Genomic DNA, 21,604 nt, shown 5'->3' with positions numbered 1-21,604 from the left:
GGAGTGCTCCAGCCCTGATGCCGTCCGGTGCTCCCTCTCTGGCCTGGCTGTCAGGCACGACGTGGGCACCATGGACGACAGGGGAAAGACGTGAGTGTCTCCATCTGATCAGCCTCTGGCTCAAGCCAGCGAACGTCTCCACCCAGACCAAGACTTCCCTTAGAACACGCAGGGCCACTGCTCGGTGTTAGAATGGACCAAGACCTCGTGCAAGAAACTGCAAGACAAGACACCAGCCATTCCTTTTTTAAGATTTATTTGTTTGGAAGGTGGAGTGACAGTGAGAGGAGAGACATAGAGATCTTCCGTCCGCTGGTTCAATCCCCAAATGGCCACAGCAGCCAGGGCTGGGCCAGGCAGACGTCAGAAGCCTGGAACTCCGTATCCTGGTCTCTCGCACGTGTGGCAGGGGCCCAAGTCCTCGAGCCCTCTCCACTGCCTTCCCAGGTGTCTTAGCAGGGAGCTGGATCCGGCGAATGGGGCAGCCAGGACTCGGACAAGCACTCCAGGATGGGCCAGCATTGCAAGTTGGTGACATAACCCTGCAGCACAAGGCCCGCCCCCACCAAACCCTTCTTAACAAACCTCAAGAGTGATTAGAGGTGAGCTGGAAACACGGCCCAGGGGGCCCCACAGGCAGCTGCCACGGCCCGGAGGACGGCACAGTGCACTGGACATCACTTGTCGTCCCCTGGTCTGGAGCTGCCATTCCTGGGCCACTACCACTCCCAAAGAGGCCTGGGCACGAAGCCCTAAAAGTCTGCCTTCTGGGTAGAGCGACCACCTCTCCAGCTGTCCACAAAGCATGCCCCGAGCAGAGCTCCCGCATGTGCGTGACCGTTCGTCAACGAGAAGCTGGCCAGAGCACCAGGCCGCCCCAGGCGTGTGCCACAGGACACCGTTTGAGCCATCAGTGGCCCCAGGGGCCAGCAGGTGCCCCAGGGAGAAGCCGTGAAGGCTTCCTTTGAGTGAAAGAGCGAAACACGGAGCAACGCGGAGGCCACGTCCACGCGAGTGCTGTTGCCACAGCCGTTCTGTGACCATCAGACACTCCTGTTGCTCCAGCCAGGCCTAATTTATAAATCGGGCGTTTTCATAGGTGGCCGTGTCTAGGAAGAGGCGGGGGCTGGTACCAGCACAGCTTCAGGCAGCCCCTGGGGTCTTGGATCGTGTTCCCTGCAGGCAAGGGGGCGGGGGCAGCGGCTGGAATCTGTGTGGGGAGGGGAGCAGAGGGGGACGCCCACACGACTGCTGAGTGGCCGTTTGTCTGAGCTGTCCCTCCTGCTGTCCCAGGCCTCGAGCATGGCCCCTGGGCCGTCCCCTGGGGCCCATCTCTGCTCTCTCTCCAACCTGCTGGTCTGGCCCCGGTACCACCAGCCGAGGATCTGGTGCCTGTGAGGCGTGGACTCAGGAGAGCTCCATGGCGATGATCACTTCCAAGCAGCCTCCGTGACGTGTGTGACGTGGGGACCACGGGGCAGTGGCCCAGGAGGGGCCTCCAATCCCGCAGCCTCCTGGGTGCAGAGCAGGAAGCCCCTCCGTCCACTCTGCTTGCTGTGGCGCCCACGGGGCGGGGCTGGCCGGTCCCCACCACCCCCACTTCCTTACTCTGCTCCGGGTCTCCTGACAGCAGAGGGAGGGATTCTCCACTCTGCTGGGCAGTTCAGCAGAAAAACACAGAACTCACAAGGTGCTTAGGAGGGGCCCGAGCCCGCGGCTTTGTCACCAGGGGCCGTCAGCGTTCCTTCACGCAGCCCAACTCAAGGAGGACGTGTCCTCCCGAGGCGAGGCCGACAACGCGGCCAGCACCGGCCAGCTAGGACGTAACGCACATCAACCTCCGAGGGAGGATTCGGAGGCTGCAACCACACGTGTGAACGGAGGTCGTTAGTGTCCTCGGGAGAAGCTGCCGCCAGCGCCTGGCCCCCGGCCACACTGCTGCGGTCCTTACCCAGTGGCCTGTGTGGTCAGCAGCCGGGCACAGTCCCTGGGGGCACAGCCAAGCGGACAGGGGAGAAGGTAGTGCATGGCCTCTGCTTCTGCTCCCAGAGACGGTCGCAAAGGAGCCCCAGGCTCAGTCCAGTTCCCAGCCCCGTAGCCGGCGGCAGCCTCGGAGGCAGGTGTGCCGGGTGTCCGGGGAGGAGGGGCCCTGGCTCTGCGGAGGGCACGTGTGCACGGCCACCGTCCCCAGACGGGAGTCCCGGGAGCTCAGGTGGCCGCTGCCCCCTCACTCTTCAAGTTTTCAGGTCCCTCTGAAAATGAAGACAGAGGGTTTGTCTCTTTTAGCCCCTCAGGCTGCCTGTCCACTGGTACAACCCGCTGGGCCCCACGGGGTGCCCTGAGCGAGGTGTCGGCTGCTCCCCGCCATCCGTGGGGTCAAGCCTGGCCTCTGACAGCAGAGGTCATGGGCTCTGTGCGGCCGCCGGGAGAGAGGGGTTTGACCCACAGGGACAGAAGGCCGACCGGAAGCTGCCTGAGGCTGGGGGAGGAGGAAGCACGGGTGCGGAGTGGGCAGGGGTTCCATCTGGGGCAATGGAATGTTCTGGAGCCACACGGGCACTAAATGCCACTGGCTGTTCCCTTCAAGATGATTGATTCTGGGTGACGTCAGTTTCACCTCGATTAGGAAGGGGCAGAAGTCTTTGAACGCGGTCCAGGAAGTGGCGATGACAGAGTCCCGGCCAAGGCAGCAAATATTTGCTCTGAGCTGGAAGGGGCCCCCTGAGGCTGCCAGCCCGCCAGGCCTCCCTTCCCCGGGGCCCCCGTCCTGCCGCTGCCCACCCCCAAACCCCAGCAAGGCTCCCTGACCCGGGCCCCTGCAGCCCCTCCACTTCCTGCTCCTAAACAGGAACGCCCACTCGGAGGCTCCCAGCAAGGGGCCGGCTCCCAGCAGGCACGTGGAGCCCTGTGCACCTGCCGCCGCCTCATCCATAGTCACCCACACAGGGGCAGCCATGCTCGGCGCCCCCACCCCCAGAGGCCACCTCCCTGGCTTCCCCTTTGGAGGGGCAGGGTCCACCCTTCCAGCTCAGCCAGTGTCCCTCCTCCGTGCATGGGGTCCACGCCCACATGCTCACCTGTGCCCAGGTGCCTGACACCTGAGAGCCACTCAGTCACTGCTGGCTGAGTCAGCAGCCGCTCTGCCTGGCTCTCTGCCGTGGGACTCGGCGGCCCTAGAGGATGCCAGGGGTTGAGCAGGGGCCCAGCAGGAGCCGGGGAAGGCCTCACCCACCTCCAGCTGCTCGTGGATCCAGTCCAGGAAGGAGGTGATGCGGGTGTAGACCCCCGGCTTGTTCACCTCGGCACAGCCGATGCCGAAGCTCGTGGCTCCCACCAGCTTCCACAGACTCCTCTGCTGGCACACCAGGGGGCCCCCGCTGTCACCCTGCACGGCGAGGGGGAGGCCGAGGTTCAGGGGACGGCACTGCCACTCGGCGGCATGAACCCCGTTACAGTATCACATGCACCTGCCGGCCCTTCCAGAACTGACTCTGGACCCCAGCTGTGTCTCCCCTCCCAGACCCCAGACAAGGAAGCTGTGAAGGTCAAGGGCACCGGGTGCAGCCAAGGGCAGGTGCGCCTGTTCACCTGTTGTCAGCAGGCGCCATCAGTCTCTCCTGCTCTGACGTCGGGGCCCAATTCAGCGGTTCCCACCCACCCCTACCCCTCTGTCCCCTGACACCGTGAGCCCCTCCCACCACCCCTCACCAAGCAGAGTGGGCGCTCTGGGTAAACACGGGCCTGGCTGCCAGGAAAGGGAGGGATATCTTAAGCAAACTCTTGGCCACACCCTGTAAATTTGCCTTTCAATCCGTCACAGGGAAGCCTCGCAGTGAGCTGTCCCCAGGGGCTGGGCGCCGCCCGGGGTCCGTACCTGGCAGCTGTCCACGCCGCCCCTCAGGTAGCCGGCACACAGCATGGACGGCGAGATGACGCCGCCGTAAACCTCCCTGTGGTTGCAGACCTTGTTGGAGATCAGCGGGACAGCCGCGTGGTTCAGCACAGGGGAGGCGTCTCCTGCTTCCGAGCCGGGGCAGGGCGGTGCGGTGAGAAGGAACCCCAGCTCTGAGTGTCGCGTGCAGGGGCACCGGTGACCGGGGCCTGGTGCCACGTGGCCACAGAGAAGCCCCGGCCCGCGCGGTGTGACAGACTGCAGCTTGGAGCTACTAAGCTTGGGCCACCGCTGCAGCGGCAGGAGACTAGGACCCCGCGCTGGGCCAGCCTCACCCCCGACAGACCCCCCCCCCGCCCCGGATGGAACATTCTGGAACCTAACCTGGCCTGGCCTGGCCGTAACCCCACCATCTTCCTGTTCTGTGGGCTTGAAGGAGGAGACCCTCCCTCTCCACTCCCCTCGTCCATTCCAGGGGCAGTGGTCAGCGCTCCTCCAAGCCCACCCTCGAGCGTTCGAGGCATGGGGGTGGCTCTGCAAATCCCACGGGAGCTCCCAAACCCAGGCACACGCCCGCATCCGCAGCCGGGCCTGCGTGGTCCGATCCACGGTCCGCACTGGGCTGAGCGTGGCCCCTGGCCCTGCTCCTGCCGTGGACACTCGGGGAGACACAGAGACACCCTGGATTCTTGCAGGGCAGGCGTGAGGACAGGGCCGGGTGGGGCAGGAGCTCGGCCACACCCCCCCAGCTGGCTGTGTGCCCGGGAAGGACCCTCACTCGCTCCGTGGGAGGTGCCGTGGGCATCTCCGCTCAGGGCCACTCCAGGGGCCACTGGGCACCCCATGGACACAGATCAGTGCTGTGACAGAGCTCTGTGGGAGGGGCTTCCTGCACAGGCAGGCGGAGTTGGCCAGCCTGGGTGGGGGCACGCTGTACTGGAGCGAGGGCCACGGGGACGTTTGTGGTGGACACAGCAGAGTGCAGGCCGGGAGAGGGGCAAATCCACCCAGGAGCTGGAACCTTCCAGGAGAAAGGCCTCCGTAGGCCCGAGGAACGAGAGCCACTCTGGTGGCTGAAACCCCCGAGAGCGCTCAGGACCCCCAGGAGAGGAGGGGGCGTGGACCGGCTCCCCTCTCCCTTCACAAACCCAGCTTCAGATGGAGCTGGGAGCCCCCGGGGCCAGCCACAGGGCACGGAGCTGGGCCTCAGCCAAGCGGGCGGTCACCTCTGCGGGTGCTGGCGGGCGTGAGGGCCGGCAAGGCCCCTCGGACCCACAGACCCGGGCAGCCCCCTGACCAACCAACGTGTCTCAAGAGGAAAATGCTGAACTTCCAGGCAGGTGCCTGTGAACACACGCCATGTGACGGCTTGGGTGGGGTCTTTGCAGAGCTAAGGCTCTCAAGATGAGAACACCCTAGAAGAAGGGCGGGACCCGAACCCACTCAGGAGGGGCCGGTGAGGGGCGGGGACTCGGGGCAGAGCCTGAGCCTGGAGCAGTGGGGGGGGGGTGGGATCCTGCCACAGCCCCTCCCCCACTCCCGAGCAGGCCTCTCTGTGGTTCGAAGCCTCCCTGATTTGTCACACAGCCACTAGCGGGCAAGCGGCCGTGCCTGGGCCCCACGTGGAGGCGAGCAGGGCACGGCTCACCTGCGGCCGTTGTTGGCGCTGTCACCACGGCCCCTTCTGGGGTGGCACAGCAGTGAGAGCCTGGGGCTGCTTCCCCACTGGGCCGTGGCCGGGCGCACAAATGCACCCCCCAAAGCGCCACAGGCAAAAATCTCACTGGCTGCCGGCTCTGCTCTGAATAACAGGGCGAGGGTCGGCCCCCGGTAACAGGGAAGGGAGCGGGGAGGTGGGCACCCCGGTGGATCAGCGAGGGTCTCCCCTCCTAGGGTGCCCACGGCTCCTCTGCCACCTCCTGCTGTCCTGAGGTGAGCAGAACCCCGGCCCCACAGCCCCTGGCCAGTTGTGTGTGCTGGGTGGTTGACCAGTTGGCCAGCTGCCCCACACCCCAGCTGGGACCCCTGGGTTTTGAGTTTGGCTCTGATCTGAGACCACTGACCTCCATCCTCCGTAGCCCCCCATCCCGACGTCCAGCACACTTTCCCATCCGGGAAGTTCTCCTCGGAGTTGGGCAGGCACACGGGCTGAACCAGCTCTGTGAAAGCAGGACCCTCAAGTCAGTGATGCAGCCGTCGGAGGGAACGCCTCCATGTCTCCCGGGAAGGCGGGGCCCTGGCTCGCAGAGGCTCCGCCCCCCAAGCCCCTAAGACCCTCAGACAGCCCTGCACTGCACGTGGCAGCCTGACTGTGGAGGCCCAGACAGGAGACGGCTGAGGCTTTGGGGGCCCCACGCTCTCGGCCGCAGGTGCAGGGAGACGATGGGGTCCAGCCAGGACTCAGTTGTATTTGCCCACCTGCAGGCAGGGGTCAGACATGGCCGTGGGCATGCTGGGCGCTGCACGGCTAGGCCAAGGGCATCTGTGCCGTCTCACAGGCCACACAGACACACGCCAGGGCACGGCTGTGACACAGAGTGCCGTGTGTGCCAGAGCTACGTGCGCCCTTGCTCTGAGACGTGCCAACCCGTCATGGGCAGGACCGGAATGTGGGTGCAGAGGGGATAAGGGGGCCCTGGGGTTTGTATCCCAGTCCACGTGCTGGCCCTCACTTGGTGACCACCGCCAAGCGCATGGACGGCCCAGCTCCGCCCTGACACACCTCTCTGGGGATGTCTGCTGTGAGGGTGTGCGAAGCGGCGGGCCAGAGCTCCAGCTGCTCCCGGGCCTGGCCGCTGCTCCAGGCAGAGGGGCGTCCACCCACGGAGCCCTCCCTGCCCCCCAGGCGCCTGCCTTCCTCGGGAAGGGAAGGGGGCTTTGGTTGACTTGGGAGGAGGCTTGTGGCCGCAAAGTGCTAGAAAGTTCTCTGATGTCACAGTGCTGGTGTCTGTCCAGGGGGCGGGATCTGACTTTTTCAAGAAGCAAAGCTGGACTCAGCTGCTGGCTGGCAGAGAACTTTCTGGAGGGCCGGCCTGGGAGGGCTCTGGCAGGCGTGTCCCATACTACAAGCACCTGGACAAGGGGGCACTTTGTCCACGTGGGCAGGTGACTTCCCACCTGAGACGGGGTGGGGGGGGGGCCTGGAGAACCCCTCACTGCCTGCAGGTGGCGCCAGCGGGGCACACATGGCAGACCAGGTGCAGGGAGGAAGACTAAAGGTGTCACTGTCCCCACAGCTCGGGGGCGGGGCCGGGATCCCCCAGCTGGTTCTAACCCGGGAGAGCCCCTGCCTCCGCAGGGCATTGTACGGGATTCGGTCTGCTCCCCAGGCAGCCACCACCGAGAGTCCCTCGTCACACAGAGCAGGGCAACCTCAACTCCAGGGAGAAGGGACAGCCGGACGCCGGGCGCCAGGACAAGCAGCTCCCCTAAGGGGCTCCCCCGAGGTGGTCCTGGGCTCCCCTGACGTGGACAAAGACAAGCATGGACGCACCGTCGAAGGTGAGGGGCCCGGCCAGCTTCATCAGGGCGATGTCATTGCCGAGCCTCTTGGGCTTGTACTTGCTGTGGTAGACGATTTTCTCCACCAGGTGGGAGGGGGCCGGGCTGTCCAGCAGGGAAACCAGACCCACCTGGACGGCCCAGGACGTGGGGAGGTTCAGGCTGCAATGAGAAGAGCCGGCCATGCAGCTCCTGGCCGCCCAGGCTGGGTGGGTGCTCGGCCCCCCAGGAGCACCGCCCCGGGGCCCACGGAGTCCTAGCCAGGCCCCGGCAGGACGCAGCGGCCCTCAGGCAACAAGCAGCCGGAGGAGGCTGGGACGACGGAGGCCGTCATGGCCATGTTCTCCGTGGCTTTCTTACATGCTAAGGCCCCATAGAGATGGCTCTGGGGAGACGGGGTGCCCGCCACGTACCCTCAGCTGGGGCTGGCAGTGTGGACTGGCGAGTTAAGCTGCCACCTGAGACACCCGCACTATATCAGAGTGCTGGTTCGAGTCCCAGTCACTCCACCTCAGCCCAGCTCCCTGCTAATGCAGCTGCGAAAGCAGCAGAAGATGGCCCGAGTGCTTGGACCTCTGCCACCCACCCCGACGGAGCTCCAGGCTCCTGGCCTCAGCCTGGTCCAGCCCTGGCTATGCAGCCATTCAGCCAGCTGGGATAAACTGGCTGATGAAAGATCTCTCCCCCCCTCCCTCCTTCTCCCTCTCTCCCTCCCTCCCTCCTTCTCCCTCTCTCCCTCCCTCCCTCCTTCTCCCTCTCTCTCTCCCTCCCTCCCTCCCTCTCCCTCTCTCCCTCCCTCCCTCCTTCTCCCTCTCTCTCTCCCTCCCTCCCTCCCTCCCTCTCCCTCTCTCTCTCCCTCCCTCTCTCTCTCTCTCCCTCCCTCTCCCTCTCCCTCTCCCTCTCTCCCTCCCTCCCTCCTTCTCCCTCTCTCTCTCCCTCCCTCCCTCCCTCCCTCTCCCTCTCTCTCTCCCTCCCTCTCTCTCTCTCTCCCTCCCTCTCCCTCTCCCTCTCCCTCTCTCCCTCCCTCCCTCTCCCTCTCCCTCTCTCTCCCTCTCCCCCTCCCCCTCCCTCTCCCCCTCCCCCTCCCTCTCCCCCTCCCCCTCCCTCCCCCTCCCTCTCTCTCCCTCTCCATCTCCCTCTCCCCCTCCCTCCCTCTCTCTCTCTCTCTCCCTCCCTTCCTCCCTCTCTCCCTCCCTCCCTCTCTCTCTCTCTCTCCCTCTCTCCCTCTATCCCTCTCTCTCCCTCTCTCCCTCTCTCTCTCCCTCTCTCCCTTCCTCTCTCTCTCCCTCTCCCTCTCTCCCTCCCTCTCTCTCCCTCTCTCCCTTCCTCTCTCTCTCCCTCTCCCTCTCTCCCTCCCTCTCTCTCCCTCTCCCTCCCCCTCCCTCTCCCCCTCCCCCTCCCTCTCCCTCTCCCCCTCCCCCTCCCTCTCCCCCTCCACCTCCCTCTCCCCCTTCCCCTCCCTCTCCCTCTCCCTCTCCCCCTCCCCCTCCCCCTGCCCCTCCCTCTCTCTCCCTCTCCCTCTCCCCCTCCCTCCCTCTCTCTCTCTCCCTCCCTCCCTCTCTCCCTTCCTCCCTCTCCCTCTCCCTCTCTCTCCCTCCCTCTCTCTCTCTCTCTGACTTTCAAATAAATAAGTGAACCTTTTATTAGAAACTGTGCCCCGCCCGCCGTGGCACCACTCCCTGAGTGTCGGTTGCAGGGTCCTCAGGGATGAGCCAGGGTCGCGCCCAGGGTCTTCTGCTTTGCTGGGCGTCTTCCTGCACAAAGCACCCCTCCTCCTCCCTCCCGCTTATCAAATGAGCCGCGGGGTCCCCAGTCACTCGCAGCCCCCAGTGCTGGGTCTGTGGCCGGGGGAGGGGGGGGGGACACTGCTCCCGCCTGCCGCCCGCGCCCCAGCTGACTCAGGTCGGGGTCGGGGTACTCACTCGTAGACACAGTGCGCGGCGGTGACCACCCACAGGGGCGTGATGACCGAGCCCCCGCACAGGTGGTAGCCCTGGAACTGGAGGCTGACCTGCCAGGGCCACTGCGCCAGCGCCGACGCGTTCCCGCCGACGATGCGCGCCCTGTAGCCCAGCCTCAGGCCGCAGGCTGTGGAGGGAGGGCAGGGGCTGTGGGGACTCCACAGGGCCTCGGCTGGAGGTGGAGACGTCCCAGAGACCAGAGGGCAAGCGGGGAGGAGCCCCGCGCAGCAGGGACCCCGCTGGTGGGTGGGGCCTGCCCCTGTCCGTCAGCCAGGTCCCCCAGTGCCCGGGGAGCGAGGACAGCACCAGGACTGCCTTGTGCTGCCCTGACCCCTCAGACCCTGTGCCCAAGCAGGACCCTGCCCTCTGCCAGCAGCCAGGGGCGCCCGCCCTGGGACGGCCCACAGTGACGGGAGGCCGTGGACCTTCATCCTGCGGCTGCTCAGAAGTCGCCCCAGCCGTGTCTGCTCCTGCAGGTGAGGCGGCCACGGCTCCCCTGCTCTCCCAGGTCAGGGCACCCGGTGGGAAGGGACTCGGAGCCTGGCAGGGGGAGGGCAGGGGCCTGGCTGCCCGAGGTCTCACCTGTGCACTTCAAGGCGACCACACGACCCGAGGCACATCCCTCCCTAGAGAGGGAAAAGCGGGCTTGGTGATGCCTGGCCGAGGCCCATGCAACGGCACCTCTTAAAACCCTAACCTTGGAGTAGAGGAAACGCAAACTCCGTCCACCTCGTCCTGACGCAGGCCACCAGTCTACGGGGTCCCGCGACTCATCGGAAGGCCGTGAGGCCCAGCTGAGCTCTGAAGGGCAAATGCATCGACAGCCGTGGGCAGGGGCGGCACCTGGCCCGTGCCAGCGGCACTTGCCAAGGGCTCATCCGTGCCGGGCACACCGATCCTGGAAACCCTCCTTCTCCCTCCCCCTCCCTGCCCCCCGCTCACCTGCTCCCGCCCCCAGGCATCCCTGCACCGCCCACTAGGTGTTCCTGTACCTGTCGCTAACTCTCTTCCCTTCTCTGGTGGGGCCATGAGGTTGGGTTCTCTCTGAGCCCCCACCCTGGTGTCCGCACCCTGAGCCGACCCCCGCCCGCCTCTCGCGTCCTCGCGGACTGACCTCACGTACACGGAGTGCTGCAGCGCCATCACCTTGTCATCCGGCAGGAGGTGATTGACGGACACGAAGTCCCCCTGGAACTGCTCCTCCAGCAGGTGCACGCTGAGGTCGTCGGAGCTCACGTAGCTGCGAGCACGAGGGGGACGGGCGGTGCTCAGCCGACCGCGGAAGCACTCAGGTGCCACGGCCCCAAGTCACCTTGTGCCAGGAGTCGCGCTTGGTGGAGGTCACTTTGTCCCCACCCCTTCCCCAGGCCATCAAAGGCCTCCTTCTGCTAATAGAGTGATATCCACACGCCTCAGCAAGGCCTCGGATGACCCACACCCTGCCCGCCCACCCAGCTGCAGCCACTTCCTCCTGGTGGGGCAGTGACCACGCCCTGACCACGCTCTGCCCACCCGGCTGCAGCCATGTGCAGGGGGTCCACCTCCTCCTGGTGGGGATAGGTGGCCACACTCTGCCTGCCCAGCTGCAGCCACGTGCTGGGGGTCCACCTCCTCCTGGTGGGGATAGGTGCCCACATTCTGCCTGCCCGCCCAGCTGCAGCCACGTGCAGGGGGTCCACCTCCTCCTGGTGGGGATAGGTGCCCACATTCTGCCTGCCCGCCCAGCTGCAGCCACGTGCAGGGGGTCCACCTCCTCCTGGTGGGGATAGGTGCCCACATTCTGCCTGCCCGCCCAGCTGCAGCCACGTGCAGGGGGTCCACCTCCTCCTGATGGGGGCAGTGACCACACTCTGCCCACCCACCCAGCAGCAGCCACGTGCAGGGGTCCACTTCCTCCAGGTGGGACAGTGACCACACCCTGCCCGCCCACCCAGCTGCAGCCACGTGCAGGGGTCCACCTCCTCCTGGTGAAGGTGGGAGGTCCCACCCCGAGGCAAATGCTCTTTGATGTGAAGCAACCCCGGGGGCAGCTGGCGGTGTGGAGGGAAGCAAACGTCCCAGTGGGAGGGAATGGGTCTTCTGGGGAGGGGCTGGGACGTGGGACAGGACATGTGGGAGGAGCCACACCAGGGTGGCCGGGAGTAGCTGCCACCTTCCGTTACTCTGCACGAGACCAGAAGGCGCCAGCGGGCACTCCTGGCAGACACAGCAGCCTGCGATCTAGGGTGTCACCCGACTCCAGCCAGTGCTGCGGGCAGAGCTGCAGGGAGCAGCCGGGGCCCGACTGGCCCTGGGCTGGAGGAAGACGTCCCCACGGCAGCAGCCATGGCCATCGCGGGGCCCCCTCCCCCTGGTGCTGTTCAGCCTGCGTGTGGGGCAGTCCTGGCATGGGAGAGCTGACCGTGGCTGCCACAGCCATATTGTGCGGGTGGCCAGGGCGATGGGTGGGGGCTCATAGACCCCGAGTGCCACAACTGGGGGCCCACACACGGCCCACGGCCCAGGGTGATGGTGACAATGAGCACAAGCTCTGACCGTGTGTCCCTCGAGCCAGGTCCACCCCCACACACCTCTGGTCACTGGGTCCTCACAGCCTCCCAGCTGGTGCTAGCACCGTCTCTACCACTTGGGGGAAACTGAGGCATGAGTACTAAAACTTGAGCCCAGGCCCTCTGTCTTCGGGAAGCAGGTGCCTGGCCCGTGACGTGGCTAAGCAGAGAGGGCTACACAGAGTCATGGAAGAGGAACGGGGCAGGCAGTGCCCCTGGGCCTCCCCCACAGGCCACGGAGGAACACGGGGCCACCAGGCTGGGGTGCAGGCCAGAGCTGACGAGGGGGCCCTGACACTGGCATAGGGGCGGAACTGAGGGCATCCGCTGACCACGGGGTCCTGACGGCTCCTGGGGAAGCGTGGAGCCCCTGCCTGGGGTCTGCTGGGTGGGGAGGGGGCAGGCCAAGCCCAGCTTCCCCGCCTCAAGGAAGAGAGGCCCTAGGGTGAGGATGGGTGGGGTGGGCGGTGGGGCAGGAGGAGAAAGGGGCGCTCCTGGTGGTGGGTCCCAGGAAGAGAGCAGCTCAGAGGGACCAGACATGCCCGTGGGGGAGCACTCGGCTGCTTGCCACAGGTGCAGGGGTGTGCGTGTGTCTGTGTCTGTGTCTTTGTGTGTCTGTGTGTCTCTGCTTGTGTCTGCGTGTGTCTGTGTCTGTGTTTCTGTGTCTATGTCACTGTGTCTGTGTCTCTGTGTCTGTGTGTGTTTGTGTCTCTGTGTGTGTGTCTGTGTGTGTTTGTGTCTCTGTGTGTGTGTCTGTGTGTGTTCGTGTGTGTCTGTGTCTGCATGTGTCTTTGTGTGTGTGTTTGTGTGTGTCTGTGTCTGTCTGTGTTTCTGTGTCTATGTCTCTGCGTCTGTGTATCTGTCTGTGTCTCTCTGTGTGTGTTCTGTGTGTCTCTGTGTCTGTGTGTGTCTGTGTCTCCGTCTATGTCTCTGTGTGTCTCTGTGTCTCTGTGTGTGTTTGTGTGTGTCTGTGTCTGTGTTTGTGTGTGTCTGTGTCTCTATGTGTCTGTGTGTGTCTCTGTGTCTGTGTGTGTATCTGTGTCTCCATCTATGTCTCTGTGTGTCTCTGTGTGTCTGTGTGTGTGTGTCTGTGTGTGTCTGTGTCTCTGTGTCTGTGTGTGTGTCTGTGTCTCTGTCTATGTCTCTGTGTGTCTGTGTGTGTGTGTCTGTGTGTGTTTGTGTGTCTGTGCTGTGTCCCTGTGTCTGTGTCTGTGTCTCTATGTGTCTGTGTGTGTGTTTGTGTCTCTGTGTCTGTGTGTGTGTCTGTGTCTCCATCTATGTCTCTGTGTTTCTCTGTTTCTCTGTGTCTCTGTGTCTGTGTCTCTATGTGTCTGTGTGTGTCTGTGTCTCTGTGTCTCTGTGTTTCTCTGTGTCTCTGTGTCTGTGTGTGTGTCTGTGTGTCTGTGTCTCTGTGTGTCTGTGCTGTGTCTCTGTGTGTCTGTGTGTGTCTCTGTGTCTCTGTGTCTCTGTGTCTCTGTGTCTCTGTGCTGTGTCTCTGTGTCTCTATGTCTCTGTGTGTCTCTGTGTCTCTGTGTGTGTGTTTGTGTGTGTCTGTGTCTGTGTCTCTATGTGTCTGTGTGTGTGTCTGTGTCTCTGTGTGTCTCTATGTCTCTGTGTCTGTGTCTCTGTGTGTCTGTGTGTCTGTGCTGTGTCTCTGTGTCTGTGTGTCTGTCTCTGTGTGTGCCGTGTCACCCCCTCCTCGGGGCCCGGGGCACCCGTGTCCTCCCACAGCTATCGTCCCCTCCACCTCGCCGTGGCTGGACATGCTCACGCTCACCTTGGGAAGCCCAGCTGGGCGCAGGCGACCTCGGCGTGGCGCGCTCTCCAGTCGTCGGAGCACACGGTCCTCCACGCAGAAGCCGTGAACACCTGCAGCGCCGCGTGCTGGCCGCTCACCCGGACTGGCCGACGGACAGGGCGTGTCCCACGAGTGGCCAGGCAGCGACTCCCAGCCCTCCTCCCCCACGGCCGACACCCGTCTGCACCCCCACCCCCAACGCCCACCCCGAGCTGAAGCTGAGCCCCTGGATGCCCCTCGGCCGGGGCCAGGGCCGCTGCGTCCCAGCTGGGCAGGTGGCCGACACCAGCAGTGACCATCTCCCAGCCGGGAAGCGCGAGGCTGCCTTCTGCCGGCTCCTCCGAGGGCGACCTTACCGCACCGGTACTCGTCCTCCCCTTGCTTGCAGTCCGAGACCCCGTCGCACCGCGCGGACAGCTCGATGCACCTGAACGAGGAGCGGCACCTGTACTTCCCAGAGCAGTCGAAGTGGACTGAGAGAGGCAAGGAGACGGGGCGTGAACCGACGGCTCTGGCAGTGCACGACCCTGACGGCTGGCCCCTGCCAGTGCGTGCCCTTGAACTTGCCTCCTACTACGGAAGCCTGTCCTGAAATGGCAGCCCTGCCCAGTGTCTGCTGAATTCCCGGGCGGGGGCTGGGGAGGGGGACTGCCACTCCCCGCTTTGTCTGCGGAGCCACAAGTTAGGGCTCAGGGTCAAGAGAGGGCCTGCAGGGCCGCGGGCTGACCAGCCGAGCCGGCCGAGCAAGGCGCCCCTGCCGAGACCTGCTCGGCGTCCTGCCCGCTCTCACTGGGGGCGGAGCAGGAGTGGACCGTGGACCCCGCCTCCAGGGAGGGGCCACGCAGTTATCTCAGAGAGACGGGGAGAGAGGACCCTCCGTCCAGACGCCCCCCTCTTCCCAAAAGCCACATGCACCTTGCGATAAACATCGCTGGCTTGCCTGGCACAGCGTGAATGGGGCTCTTTGTGGCTTCCACCCTGGTGGCTCCCCCGCCCCACCCCGCCCCCTCGAGATCCTGTTCCACTGCTGCCTCTGGGCGCTGCTACCTGGGCAGGTGACCTGGTGACGAAGCCCCGCGCCCGGCCAACAGAGCCCCTGCCTAACCCAAGGTCCGCAAGCCAGGACAGCTTGCCGCCAGTAATTAAGGCTGCGTGGCCGCGGGGCGCTCGTGAGAGCCGGGGAGCTCATGAAAGTTTGAGCTCCTGGCGCGGGCGTCCGAGGGCCTCTCAATAATGCATGGTACTCACTGCCCAGGCCGACGGCCAGCGCCAGAATCAGCGCGATGATCCCCACGACGAGGACTGGAAAAAACTTCAAGGGCAGCAGCGACAGGATCTGTGCAGCCACCGCGTCTGCGTCTGCGAACCAGAGAGGAGCAGGCGTGCAGGGCGCCGTGCAGCCTCGGGCTGAGGATCCAAAGCCTTCAAAGGCAGCCACTCGCCCCCACCCGCCTCTGTGCGGGGATCGTCCCAGAGGACTGTCCCCAGGGTAGGGGTGGTGCCCTGCCTTGGCAGCGTCCCCAGCACAGCTACCTGGTGGTCCCAGCCCCCAGGACCCCAGGTTGCCATCCCATCTGGGAACAGGTCGTTAAGACAAGGTCCAGTGTGTCAGGCGCTTGACAGGGGACATCAGCTCGCAGAGACGCGGGAGGGGGCGGGCACAGAGCCGCACGGTGCCCTTGCAAGCCGAGGCCCAGCCAAGACCGTCGGCCAACACCAGGAACCACGGCAGCATCGGCCGCTGCATTTTAATCCAGGGTCTCTCACTTCTGGTGACGTCAAGTTTAAGGTTCCTGGGAGGGTGGGTGGTCCGGTGGGGCTTAGGATGTCCTGGCCATGGTCCACCTCCCCGGGGACTGATGGGGGCGGTTACACCTCCCATGGGAGAATAAAACCCCCATCCCTGGAGTGCCAGTTAGGGGCTGCACCCAGTGGTCCCCTCTCAAGTGGCCTTGGGGTCCACAGTCGCGAGGGAGAGCAGATGTCCCTATGCTGGGAAGACATAGGGGAGACCCCGCCCTGCCTGCCGCCCGCAAGGCCGGGAGGGGGCTCTCAGAGCCGCCTGGGTCCACCTACCCGGCGCCACAGGACTTATCTTCAGGTCGTCAAGGCCAAAGAGCGAGCGGAAGGAGAAGGGAGCTTCGGCGGCCGGCGGGTCGTTCTCGCCCATGGTGACGATCTCAGGGCCTCTGAGCTCCGGCTCCAGCTCCGCCTCCTGCGCCCAGGAGGAACAGGCCACGTTTGTTCCCCGATCCCGGGGCTGGCATCGGGTGCAGATTGTAAACCTTTGAAATCCACCAGGCCACCCCCAAGCGCATTCAGCGCCCGCCAATCAGAAGCGCTCATCTGGTGGGAGCGCGGCCCGCGACACAGGAGCTGCTGGGTCAGCGAAAGAATTCACGCGGAGTTCTGGCCGAACGGGGCCTTGCCACTGCCCCCGAGCCGGCCTGGAGGCCCGCGGATAGCGCGTTCAGAGAGAGGCCCTTGAACCAAGGTGCCGGATATTAGTCTAGGGAAGATAAGTCACCCCCAGAGCACCTTCCTGGCTGGTTTTAACCGGTGCCACACAAGCTACGCCCTCCGTCCACGCACACATGCGGTCAAGCCTTGATGCCCACATAACCTCTGCACCCCCAAAACACAGATGCCGCCGGGGGAGGGACGGCACCAGCGGCTCCCATAAGCCCAGCCCTGGCCCCGCTCACACAGGCCTGACCTAATTCAGAACCGAAGTGACCGAGCGTCCGGGCCAGTCCTCCCTGACACAGACGAGGGAGGTGCTGCCGGGAGCCCCAAGGTTTCCCAGGGAGAATTGCACTCTTCCCTACGGCCGTGCCGAGGGGGGGGCGGGCCTCTGTCCCGGCGGAACAAGGAAAGCAGCACCTGTCCCCAGTGAAATCCCGGCTCCCTCTCCCGGGCATCAGGCCCGGCTTCCGTGGGAGCCTCGGAAGCCCCAGCAGGCGCGTAAACCTGAGTGCTGAAAGCGTCCGTTTCTATCTCCTTTGTGTCTGAAGCTCCGGGGGAAATCGCCAAGCCGCTGACTACAACACCTGCACAAAGCGTGCTGAGGTTCTAAGCAAACGTGGGTTCCAGCCCCACATGCGTGGCTTTGAGGAAAGTCAGAAAGCCCCAAGTCATGCTCAGCCGGTTTGGGCGTCCGCTTGCTATCACCAGGTGGCAAGTTACGTGGTTTAGCTAAGGAACGGAACAAGAGCGCTCTCTGGGCGCTGGGGCGAGAGACTCCCCTCCCAGGCAGGCCATGGCTGGAGGCCGGCCCACAGGACAGCACCTGCCCCCGGCCAGTGCCCCGGCCAGCGCCCCCGGCCAGCACCCCCAGCCAGCGCCAGCCCTCCCCAGGCCCACCGCACTCACCACATCTGGAGCCGCCATCGTTCGAGGCAGGGACGAGCCCCTTTCTCATGATATAGGTGAGCGTGGTGGGCAGCAGGCCGCCCACGGGTCAGTCCGATCGGGCAGTATTTCCCCGAGTCACTCGGCCCCGTCGCCTCGGCCGTGGCAGCCAATGGCATCAGTGTAACCCAATCTGGACACGGCTATCAGGTGGCCCTGGTGTGCGGCTCCGGGGGCCGGGGAGGGACGAACGTGGCTTCCCTTTAATTAGTAAGCAAGGTACACGCCTTGCAGGAGCCGCCAGCCCCCGCTCTATGTAAAACACCGGGGAGGTGGGAGCCCCGCGGGTTCCGCAGCCCACTGGGCTCCCGGCAGGGTCCCGAGCACCCTCTGCACACAGAACTCTTAAACCTTCCTGGAGGGCAGGGGCCCCTTGCTGCGGGGAAGGGGCCAGGAGCCTGCCGGGCTGGTGGGGACTCCACCGCTCTGGCTGAGTCGGGCGTCTGGGTGCCCGGGGGACAGCAGGGGGACAAAGGAGCAGTGTGGGCATGGTGGGGGAGGGGAGAAGCGCTAGGGAGGGGTCAGGTAGTGAGGGTGAGAGAGACGGACTCTGGGGACAAGTGACATCCTAGCCGAGCCCGCAGGGACGGCACACCGTGAGTCCTGGGCTCCCACCGCAGCCGCGGAGGCCCAGAGCAGAGGCCACACTGACGGTGTCTGGAGGGCCCCGGGAGGGCCCGTGTGCCTGGAGAGCAGCGAGGAGACACAGCAGCCGGGGTGCGCAGGTTTATTTGTTTCAAAGGCAAAGTTACAGAGGTGGGGTCAGGGAGGACCTTCCATCTGCTGGTTCACTCCCCAAATGGCCACAACAGCTGGGGCTGGGTCAGGCGAAAGCCAGGAGCCTGGAGCTTCTTCCAGGTCTCCCACGTGGCTGCAGGGGCCCAAGGACTTGGGCCATCCTCCACTGCTCTCCCAGGCCACAGCAGAGAGCTGGATGGGAAGTGCAGCAGCCAAGACTCAAACTGGTGCCCGTATGGGAGGCCGGCACTGCAGACAGCGGCCTTACCCACTGCACCACGACGCCGGCCCCTGCTCCATTTCCAGGCAGTGTCAAGGCAGTGCTCCCCAGGAACCTGGTGCCACATTAACCCTCACCTCCCCAGACTTGTCCCAATGTCCCAGAGTGGCACCACCACCTGCTCTTCTGAGATCCCAGGCAAGCAGAAAACCAGCAACCCCAAAACTGGCAAAGGGGGTACCGTTTAAAGAGGAAAGACCCATCCAGAAGCAGACAGCCAATGCAGACCCCAGATACAAAGTTTACAAAGATCAGAAAGGAGGAGAAGAGATGTCATTATTTGAATATTACATCATTATGGACACAGGAGATCCAAAAGAATCTACAAAATATTAGAATTATTAAGTGAATTTAGCAAGGTCATAGGCTGTGAGCTTGATAAATAAAATCAGCTGCATTTCTTTCTTTCTTTCTTTTTTTTTTTTTTTTTTTTTGACAGTCAGAGTGGACAGTGAGAGACAGAGAGAGAGAGAGAGAAAGGTCTTCCTTTTCCATTGGTTCACCCCCCCAGTGGCCGCTACAACCAGTGCACTGCGACCAGCGCACCACGATGACCTGAAGCCAGGAACCAGGTGCTTCCTCCTGGTCTCCCATGGGGTGCAGGGCCCAAGCACTTGGGCCATCCTCCACTGCACTCCCGGGCCACAGCAGAGAGCTGGACTGGAAGAGGGGCAACTGGGACAGAATCCGGTGCCCCGACCAGGACTAGAACCCGGGGTGCCGGCGCTGCAGGCAGAGGATTATCCTATTGAGCCGTGGCGCCAGCCAACTGCATTTCTATACATAACAATTAGAGATGAAATTATTTAAAATACCATTTACAGTAGCATCGAAAACATAAGTGAAAAACCTGTGAACACTGAAGCCTTACAGAGAGAAGCAGCATAGAGATATACCATGTTCATGGAGCGGAAGATCAAACATCGTTAAAATGCAGTCAGAAACTGTTGAAGTCCACGCAGTCACCTGATTTGTAAGAATGTTCTGCCACTCACTGGGTGTTCAATGGGAAAAAAAATTTAACTTCTTCCCACCTCACACCATACAGGTACTTAAAAAGTTGGTGGAAGGAGGGGTCAGCATTGTGGTGTTGCTAATAAAGCCACTGCCTGTGGCAACAGCATCCCACACAGGCACTGGTTCACGTCCCAGCAGCTCCACTTCCAATCCAGCTCCCTGCTGATGCACCTGGGAAAGCAGCAGAAGATGGTCCAAGTGTTGGGTTCCCTGCCACTCACCTGGGCGACCTGTAAGAAGCTCCTGGCTCCTGACTTTGGCCTGGCCCAGTGATGGCCATTGCAACCATCTGGAGAGTGAACCAACAGATGGAAGATCTTTCTGTCTGTCCCTCTCTCCCCCTCTCTGTCTAAAACTCTGACTTTCAAGTAAATAAATAAATCTTAAAAAAAATTGGTGGAAAAATTGAGTTAAAAGATAAATTTATTTTGTTCAAAAAAATTTTGAAATTCACTCGTAGTTTTTCATAATACACAATTCATGAAGTTTTTGAAGACCTTTCATACATAAAACTAACTCAAATGGATCACAGAGATGGACAGGAACAGTAAAAGCAAGAGAGTTTCCAGAATGAAACACGAGAGACCGTCTTCATCAGTTCTGGGTTAACGACGAGGTCTTCAGCAGGGGGCAGAAGGCTCTAACCGGAGCCCCCACCCGTCAGCAAGAAGCAGCGAGCAACCCAGCAAAAACGCGAGCAGGCACTCCCCAACATGCACCGCCACCGGGAGGCTCTGTCTTCCAGAGCAGGGCAGATTAGAAACACAGGGAGACCACTGCACCCCCCGGGCACGGCCGGAATGACACCACTGCTCCCCCCGGGCACGGCCAGAATGACACCACTGCACCCCCCGGGGATGGCCGGAATGGCACCACTGCTCCCCCCGGGCACGGCCGGAATGACACCACTGCTCCCCCTGGGCACGGCCGGAATGGCACCACTACACCCCCCGGGGACGGCTGGAATGACACCACTGCACCCCCGGGCACGGCCGGAATGACACCACTGCTCCCCCCGGGCACAGCCGGAATGAAAGGGGCTGAAACACCAAGCATGCACCAGGGCTGGGAGCCTGCACGCCCGTCCCCAGTGCCGCGTGTGCCTGCACTGGGCGGACAGAAGTGCACACCCATGTCCACCGGGACAGGGACGCCCTCGGCAGCACTCTTCCTGGTAGTCCAGCCACAGAAACCACCCAAATGCACACGGCTGAGAAGTGGACGATGGGAGGGCGGCGGGTTTGTCCCAGATGACACAGAGAGACCCCAACTGCGTGAGCGTCACAGAGTCGGACGGAAGCATCCAGACCCGAGCAGGCACCTGCTCCGTGGTTCTGCCAACACGAGGCTCAGGAGCAGCCTCGGTGAACACACAGCGGGGACAGCGGCTGCTTTGTGGCAGGGAGGGGTGACGGGGGGCTTGGCTGGGCAGGTGCCGTAGAGGCTCCGGGAAGGTGCTAGAGCCAGGGTCCTCCAACTTTGCTTTACTGTTCTTTGTAAAGTCATTTATTTTTAATTTTTAAGATTTATTTATTCTACGTATCTGAAAGGCAGAGAGAGAGCTGTTCCGTCTACTTCCTGTTTCCGGGCTGGGCTGAGACTGGGAGCTGGAAGAGACCCCACCCAGGTCTCCCACGTGGGTGGCAGGGACCCGAGTCGCTGAGCCATGCCCACTGCCCCCCAGGATGCAGAGTGGGGCCAGGGCTCAGACCTAGGCACTGGGATGTGGAGCCCAGCTGTGCCGAGCGGCGTCTTCCTGGCTGCCCCAGTCACCCACGCCAGTGTCACAGACGTCTGGGGCCGGATCACAGTCGTACAGTCCCCGCCCCTCGAGCTGTGACATCTAAAATGTCCCCAGCTCGCACCTGCTGGCAGATCAGCGCCACTGCGGGCCCTGGGAGCTTGGGGTGAGCTCACTTCGCAGAGAGCCTGGGGCTGCGTGCGTGTGTGTTTGTCAGCCTTTCTGAACGCCTGTTAAACTGCAGGCTTGTACAGCCGACAAACCGTCACTGGATAACTGAGAGAGCCACCAAGTCTTAGAGCGGGAGGGACAATGGAAATGGGGTTGTCCCAGGGTGGTGGGGATTAAGTCCAGTGCCCACGGCGGACGCCCAGACCTGCAGCGCTCCAGCCCCTGATACTTGCATAAACGGTGTGTTCTGCGCACAGACCCGCGCACATCCCGCCGTGAGCTGGGAGTCACCTGTGCGCTCACGCTACGTAAATCAGGCGAACGCTTTGTTAACGGTTGTTCTGCGCGGCAAGGGGCAAAGTCATCCTGCTCAGCACAGGCGCCCTCCTTCCATCTGAGCGGGTTGAGTTCTTGGACGCAGACCCCGTGGGGGTCGGGGGCTGAGGGCAGTGTGGCTGACGTCCCCTTGGCTAATGCCCAGACAGCTCTGTGTGGCTCGGGGGAGGCAGCGGGCGCAGGGGAGAGGCCCCAGCCCCGATGTCCTC

The 21,604-nt window shown here is 63.4% G+C and overlaps 1 protein-coding gene across 1 annotated transcript; it reads right to left on the bottom strand.

Moving 5' to 3' along the window:
- Positions 1–245: 245 nt before the first annotated feature.
- Positions 246–17,091, bottom strand: TMPRSS3 (transmembrane serine protease 3). Its single transcript, XM_051831501.2, has 13 exons — positions 17,074–17,091; positions 15,778–15,916; positions 14,950–15,108; positions 14,058–14,174; positions 13,681–13,804; positions 10,469–10,594; positions 9,937–9,980; positions 9,316–9,481; positions 7,386–7,555; positions 5,956–6,051; positions 3,875–4,017; positions 3,233–3,385; positions 246–2,252 (listed from the first exon to the last, which is right to left on the bottom strand). Exons 1-13 carry the CDS (start codon positions 17,089–17,091, stop codon positions 2,235–2,237), a joined length of 1,473 nt encoding a protein of 490 aa, XP_051687461.2. The 3' UTR covers positions 246–2,234.
- Between the last annotated feature and the right edge of the window lie 4,513 nt (positions 17,092–21,604).

This window comes from Oryctolagus cuniculus, chromosome 4 (assembly GCF_964237555.1).
Source record: "Oryctolagus cuniculus chromosome 4, mOryCun1.1, whole genome shotgun sequence".
Lineage (NCBI taxonomy): Eukaryota > Metazoa > Chordata > Mammalia > Lagomorpha > Leporidae > Oryctolagus > Oryctolagus cuniculus.
The sequence above is the reverse complement of the archived record's forward strand: the minus strand, read 5'-3'. Positions and strand labels throughout refer to the sequence as shown.

Coding starts and splice junctions, on each gene's coding strand:
- TMPRSS3 (XM_051831501.2), bottom strand. Junction 13,805..14,057: donor GGAGGACGAGTACCGGTGCG/GTAAGGTCGCCC, acceptor TCCGTCGGCCAG/TCCGGGTGAGCGGCCAGCAC. Junction 9,482..9,936: donor GGTCGCCTTGAAGTGCACAG/GTGAGACCTCGG, acceptor CTCCCTCCACAG/CCTGCGGCCTGAGGCTGGGC.